We start from the raw sequence: 14,131 nt of genomic DNA, 5'->3' as shown, positions 1-14,131 counted from the left end.
GCCAGACTGTTTACTGTCACCTCCCCCGTCCTTTCGTTTCCCCAGCCGCCCCACGACCGCCGTCCCCGCCTTCCAGCGGCCGCTTTTTCTGTCAGCCAAGCCCCGGCGGCTGCCCTCCGGGCCCGCCCTCCGCGGCTGCCCGTGCGGGACCGGGCCGCACCGCCACCCCGTCCGGGGCGGGCCGCGGCGGTGGGAGCCCGCCTCAGAGGAAGTGATGGAGGACGAGGGAGGAGGAAGAGCAGCCGCTGGTAAGAGGGGAAGGAGAGCGCTCGGGAGCTCCCCCGCGGCCTGGCCTCCGGCCCCTGCCCCGTCTCTCCCCTCATGCGGCCAACCCGCTCGTTTCGCCTCCCTCCTGCTCTTGCCCTCAAGCCGGGCCAGCTGCCCACCCGCAGAGGCTGGACGGCGGTGCCTGGCTGACGCACCGCCCGCCCGGGCTTTCCGAGGGCGCCGCCGGCGCCAGCCCGCGCCTCCTGTGAGGAGCCCGCGGCGTGTCCCCCCCGCCGCGCCGAAATGGCGGGCTCCCCGCGGCACCGCGGCTAGGCTTTCCAAAAGCGGCCAAAACGCCGCAAAACACTCGGGCCTTTCCAGGAAGACTTTGCTCAGTCGCTTGCGGTCATGACCGGGCGAGCCCCGTCTCCTCACTGCCGTGCTCCCAGCGCTCTGCTTTCACAGGATCGCTTGAGGGAGATGGTCCAGTCCGACTCCCCTGCACAAAGCGGGGTCCACCAGGGCAGGCTGCTACAGAGTTTTTTTCCCTTTTCCCAAGCGTACAGGTAACTTTTCCTGGTTTTAGACTAGTACAAACCTGTCCTGAAGCAGAGATGAACTGGCGTGGTGATTTCTATCAGCTTTAGTTCTGCAGGTGATGCTGGTTGAAGGCTCGTCTCCAACCCGCCTGTTTCCAGTGTGCATTTAGAGGTCTCACAGCAGACAGGTGCACAAGTTTGGGACTTTAATGGCTAAGTACTTGAGAACTAAAGAGCAGAGGGAATACTGTGTAAAAATATTTCTAGGTTTTTAAGGCCAGATCTCAGGCAGCATCAGCAAGTGTTTACCCAAACTGAGCAAAAGCATGGTTTAACAAAGGAAGCATGGTTTAACGGGGACAAAAGGAGCAGTAAACACATTGTTTCTTGACCACAGAAGAATAATTAGTTGTATTATTTTGGTGTGGAAATGAGATATAAAAGGCTTTCTATACTGCAGAGTACCTATCCTTTCTTTTAAAAAGTATTCAGTAAAAACTTTCTTTGCTGATCATGAGCTGACTGTAGAACAAGAAACACATGGTCTCTAATGGTGAATTTTTTTGGAAAAAAGCCACTCACCCCTCATCTTTCATCAGAAGTGAATTTACTGGTGTTTCTGACTGTCAGCAAAGAGCTGCTCTGCCCAGCAGAGACCAACAGAGAGAACTCCGCCATTCAGTACGTGGTGGACTTTGCTGCTTTGCAAGGAATAGCTGTTACGTTAGTTCCCAAATGGCAGTGCTCCTGGTGCTTGGTAAGGGAGCTGGTTTTAGGACAGGTGGTTCTTCTGCACATGCTCCACCGTGGATTTCCAAGGGAGTCTGGCGTGTGTGGTGTTCCTGGTTTATATTTGACTAGGAGCACTTCCAACAATCTCTGTTCACGGACTTGCTTGGATAAGGGCCCGTTGCGTCACCTCAGTTAGCTTTTGCACTGCTTTTCCTCCTGTTCTGTTTTTATACTCTTCTTTCTTAATTTGTCACGCTAGCAGGTAAATGGAGAGAAAGTGAATTTATCTTCTGAAACACATTTTAAGTTGCTGCTATTTATCTAAAGCACCTGCTTCATCCCCTTCAGTAACATAATGATGTTGTTCATTAGTTCCTCTAGCTGCTCATGGCTAAATGCGCTGTAGTCAGATTGCTCTATTTTTTCCCTCCTATCAGCCACTTATGAAAGTCAAACATTTGTAATAATGCTATCATTTGGTTTTGGTTTTTTTTGGAAGACTCTCAATTCTGCTGATGTTTTTAAATAAAATATCTCTAGATGAATGGGACTTGGTTTTTCATGTCCAAGCAAACATTGTACTGTTGGACACTTCAGTTAATGTCTATGTTTTTCCCCTGACTTTTTTATTGCTCTCAAATTGAATGTTTAGAATAGTTCTTCCATCCCCTTCCTCTTTTGGGATAGCTGCTATTGTTTTTAGGTATCGTCTGAGTTTTGGCTGAGTTATTTAATAGGATATACCTGTGTTTAAAATAATTATGGAACAATTGGCAATAGGTTGAGTGTACAGCACACCTCAGGAGTATATTGGAGTCAGCCATTAGCTCTTCTTGTGCAAATGGTGCTTTTCAGTTCGTGTCGTGCTGCAATTGAGATGCTACAATTAGGTCTTGAGGTCTGTTCCTGTTTTTCAGAGGGCAAAATTGCTAACACTTGCAGGTTTCTAAGCCCTTTTATAGGTCCTAGGCAAACCTTACTGTTGAGAAGTAGGCCAGATATTGACCTAGAACTTGAGGTTCTTGTTTTAAAATTGGCCTTGGCACAAGGTTTTTTTTTTTTATTTTAGAACACTTTGAAAGTTAGATCTGTAGGTGTTAACCATCTAACAGAAAGGCTAGGAAGGACATTCAGTGAGTAACAATGTATATACTCTGGAGCCTGAGAAATAGTTAGTTACTGGGTGAGAAACCTGTACATCTAGTTTAACAATTGCATTAATGAAGCCTTAAATTTCCATCTGTCTCTCTAGGAAGATGGAAATCTCCCTGCCCTCCATGAAATCCATGTTAATGAGTTTATAGGCAGAAGGTTAGTAGCCTGGGAGGTGGAACCACAAAATTCAGGTAGTGTATAGGCACTATATCTATCATTAATGTGGTCTCCACATCTAGGAAAGCTACTCAGAGCTCTAAGATGAGACTGATCAACAACCATGCCTCTTCAGTATAACTAAAATCTCATGTATGGAACAGGTAGAATTTTACTCAGACTGAGGAGTGTGTGTATCTAAGAGGTAAGGGCTGTCATAATCTCCTTGCTTTCAATGCTACAGGTAAGGCAAGTTACTGAAACCTTGCTTTCTTTAACATAAATAGGTAGTTATGGTCTGGAAGGAAAGAAAACAGGAAACAAAATCGTAACTACTTCCCTCAAAGAAGAAATACAGTCCAAAACCCAGCAAACAAACTCAAGTCCCTTTCTGTAATAGCATTGCAATGAATACACTCCTTCCCTTGAAGGAAAGTATGAGAAAACAAACAACACAAGAGAAAGTCTAGCCGGTTTAAATTTGCAAGTGGGAGGTGTGCAGACATTATGGTTGTGAGTGTGTTATAAGCACCTATGTAGAACGGGCTGGTATGTATTTTCCACATTGTATAACGGTTGCGTACTGAGAGACTCCCAAACACTTCGTGTGGCAATTCACAGTTCTGGTGTGTTGTCTTTGCAAAATGATTGGCAGACCCTCAGGTCGCACATATCTGAAGTAAACTGTGTCCTGCTCAGTTACTGAGAGGTCTGTGGATGCTTAAAAATGTTGTGTTGGTAACCTTTGCAACTGCTGTCTGGTGGCTGGTCTTTATAGTATTACTGACAACAGATGGCAAATGGCTCCGCTGATGTAATTCTTGCTAGTGTTTCATTCCTGTGAAGTTGCACAGTTTCAGAATCTCAGAAAGTGCCTCCATATTTTTTCTGTGTAATGATTTCAAGCTAAACTAAATAAAAACATTTTATATTATTCAAATTCCCATGGTGTCATGTGACATTTTTGTAATGATTGCCTTGCAGCAGTTTCAGATAAGTGCACGTTTGGTAGCAATTTAAGGCCTGTGTCCTTTAAGTGATGCTTATTAGTACGTAACAGATGCTGTTTAGAAACATTATGCCTTTTAAGAGGCTCTGCTTTTAGACTACATGTTCTCATTCCAGGCAGACTGTGGATCAGGCAAGCTTGGAGGTATGCTGTCGTTTATGCAAAGCCTAAGTGAATTTTCTGCTCTGAAGTCAAGCCATGTGTTTTTCCTTGTTTCTTCCATTCTGGTCATAGCTGCCTTGCCGTGTTTTTCCCCCTAGTCATATCTTTGGCTGATTGTCAAGCCATTACAATCAAAACCTTTTGCATTTTTAACCACCAGCAGTGGTTTCTTTTGTCCTTACAGAAGAGCCTGTGTAAACTGAATTTAAACAATCTCAGTCTTACTGTCAAGAGCACAGCAAGCACAGAGTTAGCCCTCTATTGCCAGACTGTCCTTCCTTCTCTGCTGCTTCCTCCTCCCAAAAGGAGAAAAAGGGAAAAGCAGAGCCATGCTGATTTTGGAGTACTTTCAAAGACATGTAGAATAGCTGACACAATGGCACAGAGAAACAAGAAAGATGTTTACATATTTCCTCCACTACTTGCAGATGTTTTTTAAAGCAAGTTCTGAGACAGGCTAAGAGGCTTATGATAGCTAGTGCAGGTGATGTATTAATTTACAGCCGCATAATAAATATAGCAAAGTGGAAATTACTGGGGGAAGGGTTTTTTTCTTTCCTTTTTTTCTCAAATTAATTGCTTTATTTTGAGATTATTCTGGCTGTACAAATTGCTCCTCGCAAATAATTTGGAGAAAGGCTGCTGGGCTTTCTTAGGCAGACTTATGCACTCTACTGGTGGGAACGGTAAATTTGTCAGATGTAAAGCATTTGCAACTCATATTATGTGGTAGCTGAAACTGGTATCCCTGAAAATATAGACAGTTGTCCCATATTTTCATTGCTACTTAGTGGTTTGTTTTGGGTTTTTGTTTGTTTGTTTTGGTTTTTTTTTTTTTGTGGAACATTGTTCTTTCGATAGCAAACCAGGGCTTTCAGGTACTCTTGGGATGCCACACATACTGCCATAGTTTGTATGACATGAAGGTAAGGGCTGTGTGTAGTGTGGCCTTAGGTTTCCCACACCTGCTTTGAATGATGGTAGTAATAGGGAAATGTATTTAATGTGGCACATAAATACTAGCCCTGGTGCCAGGTTGTGACAGTGGGTGTTTTGGTAATAATTTTAAATGCTCCTTGGTCTTAAAATACAGCTATTTTCTGAAGCTGCCCTAACTGTCAGTCTGTCTGGCTTCTCCGTATGGGATGAAATCATCTCCAGGCTAGACCGTTTGCCAAACTCAGTTGTCATTTCCTGCTGTTTCACTATTCCTTGTTTATCAGTATGGGGGACATTGTCTTCCTCTTTTCCCTTGAGTTATAGGATGACTTTTGACCAGTCCTTTCTATCTTCCATCTTTGTAAAGGGTTGAATTGCCACTATCTACATTTGAACTTGTGATTCATAAAAGCTCTACTGCTGTTCACAGAATCTTTTCTGTCATTTTCCTTTCAAATCAGCTTCTTTGAATAATGAAAATACTTCAATGATATATTTCAGTGCCATTTGGGGCCTCCCATTTCTTCTTTGCTTAGATTTCAAGAGTCAGACTGTAGTTTGAGGTCAGGCCTAGACTATGAACTTCTGCTAGCATAGCTATTTTGGCTCTTGGTGTGATGAAGTGGGATGTAGCACCGACATACCCGCTGGGAAAAGCCCCTGAGATGGACACGGTCCTTCTGGAAAACTTGTATATTTTTCTTGTATGTTTTATTTTGCTTAAGGGGTAGACAAATAATTAAGTTGACAAATTTAGATTTTTGTTCTTGGATATGCAAGAAAATCCATGCCACTGCCTTCGGTAGTTGAAGTTAGCCTTTTCCAGGAACATTTCTGTCCGTTTCTTGGTTGTATATAAAGCAGTACATATTACAAACTCAGTTCTGATGTGCACAGGTTCAGAGGTATTAGCAGCAATCCCACTGAATCAATGGAATTTCCTTGAGGAAAACCTGATGTGAACATGAACCATAAAGCCTTAAATTACAATGTCCCTTTTCTTCAGTACTACATCTTCTCTGAATTATTCTGCAAGCTCCCTCTTACATCTAAGCTCTGTGAAAAAGAGAGTTAAATGTGCAGAAGTATGAATTCCTGATATGTCATAGTTACAGCTGGTAGCACTTCCATGGTTTAACAGTATGCTACAGTTTTTATTTATAAAGTCTGTTTCTGGGCCATAGTACCTCAGCTTTTTTCAATTACATTAGGTTAGAGCTTAGTGCAAAACATGCCAGTCCAGATGTGCATTCTGTGTATAACAGGACAAGGGGTAGCCTGTTTACACAGATGTATTTTAATTTATCTGTACTGTGCATGGGTGTGGCTTTATTTTTGTTAAGTGTAACATTGCTAAAGATCCATCTGAGGGATGGAACGTGTTTGCTGGAACTTTCAGTGCAGGAGTACTGCAGGTTAGAGTTGATTAATGCCATTATGTGATCCCTTCAATATGCACTTGCTTTTCTAGGTTTGAAAATGTTTTAAATAATGTGGTTTCATCTAGATATTTTTCCAAAGGGAGCCAAATACTTAAATCAATTATTTAATTCCCTCATCTATTTTTTTTTTCATTTCATAAACTTTAAGTTTTGGAAAGTAAATAACACATGTGGCTTGTAGACCCTGGTCATACAAGGGCCTGAGGGCCTTCAGAGCTCGTTGAAGTGAGTAGAAATTGAAGGTGTTTGACATTTTTCAGAGTTAGGCTTGCCGAGTCTCTGCCTCGCTCATCTATGTTCTCCTAAATAGATGTGTATACTTAAAGCTATTTCCTTCCCTTTTCTGAAATCAGTAGTAGAAATGTGTTAGTGGGGATGGGATGGCTAATATGATAGCATCCTGCATTTGGGATGTCTAACATTTGGTCTGCCCTGCATTTGAGTGACAGAATTTGCAGTAATGACATATATAGCTGCGGCTGAACTCATCTCTTTAATCTGCTTGGTTTCTTAATTGGCAATGGGATTAGGATTATTCATTTCCCTTCTGCCTTCATTTATTGATTCCACAGCAGAAAGTTATTTACAGATACTTGTATTTAGTTTGTCTTCTGAAGCCCTTCTTGCAGTTTGAATTGTGATAGAATAGTAATATATAAATGGCATTTTTGGATCGAAATGTGGAAACCTGTTAACGCCGATGCATTTTTTTTTTTTTTTTTTTTTCCATCCTTGATGTTCTAAGAGTGATTGCTCTATTGGTAATGGTGAAGAGCAGTGCAGTGGGGAAGAACATTGTTTTCATTAATGATGTACGGCATGTGGTTAAGCGCTGCCTTGCCGTGTTGGACAGATATCACACCACAGCCTTTGCCCACTAGTTCTGTTGCCACCACACATTGTTAGGATACTGAAATTTCACTTACGCTAAAACTTGGGCATTTGACATGTACTTGCTCAATTAAATTCAGGATATGAGAGTCAGGTTCTGCATGTACTCCCGGGAACATGCCAAAGACCTCTTCCTTCAGTTGAAAGGTTAAATAAATATGGTTGTCTAATGATAACCACATGCATAGAGCTGTTCAAACTCATTGGAAGGAACAGAGAAGAGTTGATGTTGAGCATTGCTGTTTAACACAGAGCTTCCACTCCTGGGAGAGGGTAATGGAAAGCATTTTTGTTATATGTGCAAATTTAGGACAAAAAAAGTTATCTTTAGATCCTAGACACTGTCATGGTTGTGCTGCCATAGTGTGACAGTGACAGTCCACAGGAGAACAGAGAACAGTTTGTGTTATATGACTTTGTCTTTTTATGTTGTGACTTCAGAGGCACTGATAAGGAAAATGTCACACCCTTTTGAAGTGGTAGATAAGACATACACTTAACTGATAAGAAACCAGACAGAAGATGCAGTGATTTGTTGGGGGCCACAAAAACACACCTGTGTTAAGAATAAATCTTAGGAGTTCTGATCTTCATTGCCTGGTTTAATTACAAGAACATTCCTTCCTAAATATTGACAAGATGTACAGTCTTTTTGTGTTGCTGCACGTATGTTTGTCTCATTGCAAAGTGTTCTCTGATTAAAAAAAAAAAGGGAAAATACCTCTTGAACAAAGAAACTCACAAAACTGTCAGAAACACACAGAATCTGCTGAAGGCCTATTTTTTTTTAATTGTGAAACATATTGGCATGAAAATAAAGCCAATAAATAAAACCAATATTGCTATTGCAAGCATTAGAAATGGCAAAGCTGAATAAAAAGTGAAACTTAGAAATGTTAGGTTATTTTTATCTGTCTTGTTTCTGCACCACTAGAAATCACACTTAAGTATTTTTCATACTTCTACATGTAAAAATATGCACAAAGTTGCACAAATGTAGGAAGATGCACAGCCCAGATACAAATCCTGTGGTGACTGATGGCTCTTCTGTAAACATACAACTCTTAATGGATGCATGTAGTATCCTTCTCTGTGTTTGTAGAACATGAAAAAGTAGTTGTAGGATAAATGATTAATTCAGACATAACACTTTTCATGCTTCATCTACAGTGAGGTTGATGTGTTTTGCTTTACAATCTGGCTGCATCCTAAATGCCCCTACAAATTTCTGAAATGGGCTTTTCAACAAGTATTTCGTGGGAGTGCCAGCAATACCTCAACGCATCTTAATCATCCCAATGGTGTGTCTAGTCTGAAATAACTGCATCACCAACTTGTTGGCTTAAGGAAACAGTATTAATAAGAACAGAAAATTCTTAATGAAAGCAAGTATCTCTTGTTTAATAAATTGTGTATTGGGTTCATGATCAAAAAGGACTTAAGTATATTGGCAATACATACTAATTTGAAACTTAAATGAGTATTTAAAACACATTACAGAGACAGAGCTGATTGTCCTAAGTTGTAACTGTTGTTGGATAATGGCAAAATAGTAAAACTAATACATTGGTGCTAAAATGACTAGTCTAGTGAAAAAGCACTTGAGGAATATAATAGTGATTTGAATTTCTGTAGTATTATATTCACAAGTCAAGTCTGTGGTTATGTATATATTGTAGTTAAATTATTTCTATTACGGCACAGGGTTTAGCTACAGAGGATATAGAAGGATCATCAAAAAGAATCTTCAGAATATCTGATTAGATTGAAGCATGTCATTTACCTTTAGGCAGTACAGCAGTCTGTAGTTTCACTTGTGGAATTTCACATACAAGTGTGTGCACCATGTGTTTTTTGTTGTATTGAGGATAAATTCTTTTCCCATGGAAAAATATTTCCTGCTTATTTTAACTGATAGAATGAGATTCTTGCTGAATCTGTAATGATGGGGGTCTGTCTCTAATCTACAAAAGTTAATTTCTAGTTTAAGGTGGAATATTGTCTTCTATTTTGTGATCGCATTTGTTATTTATCTACCCGATGCAGAACATAAGCATGTTAATCAGATCTATCTGGATTCCCACATATTGATCTTTTTGGATCATAAGTGAAGTGAACTTTGTCTGACTTTTACCTCTCAAGAAGGATATTTGTCCACTTCATGAAACCGCCATAAAATTCAGTTCTCTATTCTGGAGAAAATCAGAGGTGGAATAGCAGTGGGTTTAGAAAAAGCTGAGTTTAGGGATCAGGACTGAAACCGGAGCCTTGGTTTATGCCTTATTGGCAGAGCTGCGTGATGTTTTACGCTGAGGTACCTATAGGTGCTAGAGTAGTATCTCATAAAGATGACTGAGTTGTATGGGCAGTACCTGCTTGTTTGTATAGCTGGTTTTAGCTGGAGCTTTTCACTTTAAAAATCAGATTCTTAGTGCAAATCGATGACAAATCACTAGAGTGAGAGGAGATGCACTTACACATCCTCGTTTGAGAATGTGGCCCAGACTGCTCCATGGAAACAAAAGAGAGGAGAAGCAGAAGCAGTGTTAGTTTTTGCTTTAAAATTTATTCTGTATGCTTGAAATGGAAATGTGCCCATTCAGATTTCTCATTTATTTATTTCTAGAAAAGTGTTTTTTTTTTTTTTTGTGGGTTTGGTTTTTTTTTTTCAGTGGAATTGCATATACTTCCTTGTCCTTTGTCCTGAATGCCGGTGCCCTGTAAAAGACAAAGTCTGGTACCTGTCTGTAAACCCTTCATTCTCACTGCCACCGTAGAATCCACCAGGATGATGTCTTGACCTTGTTTACCAGCTTTGGCTATTTAAGATGGCAGCCACTTCAGCGCGAATGTCAGGAATCCCTCTAATGCAGTAGGCCTCCCGTTCTAAATTTACTCTCCTTATGGTTTATGGTCCCTCCTCTGTGGCTGCAGCAAGAGGCCCCCTTTTTATGACTCACCCCTCCTGCCCCCCTTCGCTCCCTCCCTTCCTCGCTCCCTCCCTTCCCCAGATGGTAACCCTTTGTGCACATCGCCTGTTTGAAAGAAGTGCTCGCTGGGTGTCTAGCAGATTGGCTGCCACAATGTGGTCTTTTGTTGCCGCTAGGTAAGATCAAATTTGAATGAAATCCTGTAATTCTGATTAGGTTAAAAGGCTGTCCTTGGAACTTTGCAATTTTGGTATCCCAAGATGCTGATAGGGGCCTCAGACTGAAGCACTCACAGGAGAACAGCACTGCTTTTCTTTTAAAGAGAAGTTAACAAATGATTTTGCAATTCATTTTGGAACCTTTATAACATCCTGTTAGCCAGCAATAATTATTGTTGTATTCAAATGCCTAATAACAATAGTTACGGTTAGATTTTGTAGAGGTTTTTATTTGTTGTTTCTGTATGCAAAAAAAAAAAGCGTAAAAGGAACATATAGAGGAGGGTGAATATAATTTCTTCACTTTGTACTGGGGAAAACTGGGAAACACATTAGTTAACATTAAAAAAAAAAAAATCAAACTCGTGTTTTTTCTCCTGCCTATGGGAGCTGAACAGTAGTAGTGGTATGTGCATGTGTGTGTACCAGTTTTGGGGGGGGGATGTTCACAAAAGCCAGCCTTAGCACAACTGACTTCTTGAGGATACTCCAAGGTATCTAAAGTTAGACTTTTGCACCGTATTGTCACTAAAGAAACCTCGTTCTCACTCTCCTCCTTCCTGTATTAATGGAAAGTTGATCAGAAGTTTTCTCTAATGCCTCATTATTTAATTTGTGACACTATTTCATCCTTCCTTCAAATAGTCACTATTACCTTACAATACAAGCATGTTATATACCAGAAAGTTGGTGTAACTTCGAAGGTACTAGTTGTTTCGTTCAGTCAGGACAAAACGTGATTGTGCTTATTAAATTGCTTTGGCTTAACAATGGCAGGATGTAGCCTTGTAAGCAGCGTCTCATGAATAGTATTTATTAGCAGGGCTAAATACTACTTCAGTCTTACATGCTGCTCTTTTGCAAAGAATTAATTTACTAGTAAATTTACTTCAGTAAATTACTAAAGTTTTTAATAATAAACTTCATTTTTTCTTTTCCCTTATGTGGATTCTTTGCTTGATGGTGTTACACAGTACACCGGGGAAGGCTGCTGCAGAAGAAAACTGCCACTGCTAAGTACTGGCTGGGATTTTATAATGTGACTCAACTTGCCAGTGTTGCAATGCTGCTTTCTCTCCTGTTTTGTCACATACAAACATACTATGAAAACCATTTGCAGAGTAGCTTCTGTTCAGCATTCTGACTACATAGTTTTGCTGTCAAGCCTCAAGATGTAAGCTGATTGCCTGCAAAGGGCAGGAAAATAGCGTTTAAAGCATTTTAAGCAGTGCTGGATGGTGGTGAATTATCAGTTGTAGTTTCTTACCCTTTTGCTGAGGAATCAGATAGTGATCACTGCCAGAGGGAGGATGGTGCGATTGTGGGTGAATAGTCTGACCTGGTGCTACAAATCCCATGCTCCTACTTTTACATGGAAAAGTATATTTTCAATATGGTACTTTTATGATTCATAGTTTTTGAATCTTAATATAGACAGTTCTTGGAATGGTCCTCGTAAGACTGTGTATTGTCTCAGCTGTTTACTTTGCACTTACTATCAGTACAGTTATTTCACAATAAACTTGGGTCACAGGAGCTGCCATGTGAGAGCAAACCATGATTAAAAATGGAGGTTTCGGAGCTAAGATTCCAACTATAGCAGCATGGTAGAAGATTTTGTCCTCAGTTTGGGGCTTGCAAGGGTTGCAGGTGTAGCTTGTTGATTGAAAGCCCCTTAAATTGAAACTATTTCCTTCCTATGGCACAATACTATTTGTATTGCTAGCCCATTTCTTCTGATGTTCTTTATCTTGAGCTGGTGATGAGCCACCAATCAGTATGATTTATTATATTAGAAAGAAGTTGCTTGGTTCCTTGCAAGCACCGAGTTGGATGTTGAATCTAGGTAACAGTCATCAAATGTATGTAATTTTTGTTTGCAGGCAATTAACGAATACCTTGCATGAATACCCTTCAGCATTGAGTCACATGGGTTAAAAGTTTTGTTGCATAAAAGATGGTGGTTACTATTTTGAGAACTCTTATGTAGGTAAATATTTTAATATTTTTTTACATTATTTCATTGTTGTGAAAGTGCCTAATTGAAGTTACTCAAAAAAAGAGAAAGAGAAAACTAGTGATATACAACAGATCCTGGACTGACCCATAAAGGGGCAGTCTTCCAAGAAAGAGTGGAAGCTTTGGAATTCTTCTCCTGTTATATTTTTGGACCGTAGTAAAACTCAGGCTGTGTTTTGAAGTTTTTTTTGCTCTTACAGTTTTAAAGCAATTTAATTATACCTGGAGAAATTTGAGCCTGTGCTCGTTGAATTCAAAGGAGACAAATGTGATTTGATCCCATCATGGTTCTACTTTGTAAAATTGCATGTTAAATGGTAAATAACATATAGATAGGTTTTTACCAGCCTTACTATTTTAGACTAGGATTGTACAATAGGCTCTAATGGGAACAGTAAGGGCCCAGCTACACCAAACAGCTGCTGGAGCAACTGAGATTTTAAAACTTGTGTTTCTTAGTTCATTAAAAAAGTGAAAATGTCTTGTGTTTTATTTTAACTACAGGTCACCTCTACTTGGTAGATACATTAGCAGGAGATCCAGAGGTTCTGCAAATAGACGCTGAAACATACTATGACAAACTCTTGAAGAAATCGTTATCCACTCCTGATGTTTTTTTGATCCCTGGAGGAGAAGAGGTAGTAGGCCGATGTTTTTCATACTGCAAGTTAGATACTTGCAAACTAGTTTGTTGGTTTTATTCATGGTCTGTCTGTGAATAGGGGTAAACTGGTGTGGCCAGATTACAAATCTCTTAAGATCAGCAAATTCTGCATTATTTCAAGTAGTTTTCATGCTGCAAATGAGAGATAAGCATAAAATACAAGTCTAAAACCCTCTGAGTGTGGATGAGGGTTTAAAGTACTTAGCTGAACTTTGCATCTTGACCTGCCACCTCACAGGACTGAATCAAAAGTGAATTTGAGAGACATTTACACCACAGCACAGCTCTGTATTCTGCCTCTACTGTGCAGTTTACACAGGCATTGTGATACAGTCTATCTTTTGTTTCCATTCTTTCCTATACTTATATCGATAATTTTGAATATGAGTTCTCCCAAAGCAATTCTGATCAGATGTGATTGATAAATTATATAAATACTGTAGGTGCCAATGCTTTAGGGACCATTCCTGAGTCACCTGGGGAATGCATTGGAGATGACTGAGCAGGCCTATTAAAAATTCTGACTTTAGTCAACCTATGAAACCTTTTATTCTGGGCATTTTCTAGATCATAAAAGATGTGTTGAGCTAAGTGTTATTGTATTATCAAACCAGAAAGTGGATTAGTTGAAATAAATGTTTGGAATACCATGGCTTTTCTACAATTTAGGAAAATAATGTGCAGTAGTTTCCAGAAAAATACTGTTTCAGGTCAGTAGCTTCATCTTTGAGCAGTGAATGTAACTAGCTTTAAATACTCTTTTAATGCCCTCTAGTGGACCGTGTAGAGTTAAATACAAACAAACCTGAAAATGCAAAGATCCCCCCCATTTAGGGCTTCTGTGTCCTTACCTCAGCCTTTCATGCCTGGTTGTACTTTTAGAGGCTCATTTGCTGTTCCATTAGAAGGGAGGGTAAGCTAAAACCCCAAGCAATGCTGTGTGTATTCCTGCAATAGCTAGACACAGTGAGATCAGTTAAAGGTGGACTTCTGGCTTTTGATTCAGAACTGTCTTGATTTTTTGGCTTGTCATCAGACCTTAAATATATCACATGACTGATTTGAGTC

The 14,131-nt window shown here is 40.1% G+C and overlaps 1 protein-coding gene across 2 annotated transcripts in view; it reads left to right on the top strand.

Annotated features, from left to right (window-relative positions):
* The first annotated feature begins 115 nt into the window (after window positions 1-115).
* Window positions 116-14,131, top strand: part of LOC129210826 (protein FAM169B-like) — a 40,425-nt gene continuing 26,409 nt past the window's right edge. For both annotated transcript variants that reach the window (XM_054837125.1, XM_054837126.1), the window contains exons 1-2: window positions 116-248; window positions 12,904-13,037. In XM_054837125.1, coding sequence (XP_054693100.1) covers window positions 215-248; window positions 12,904-13,037 — 168 coding nt within the window. In that variant the 5' untranslated portion in view covers window positions 116-214. The remainder of the gene's footprint in view (window positions 249-12,903; window positions 13,038-14,131) is intronic.

Source organism: Grus americana, chromosome 10, assembly GCF_028858705.1.
Source record: "Grus americana isolate bGruAme1 chromosome 10, bGruAme1.mat, whole genome shotgun sequence".
In the NCBI taxonomy this organism is placed as follows: Eukaryota; Metazoa; Chordata; class Aves; order Gruiformes; family Gruidae; genus Grus; species Grus americana.
This window is presented reverse-complemented; position numbering and strand designations above follow the sequence as displayed.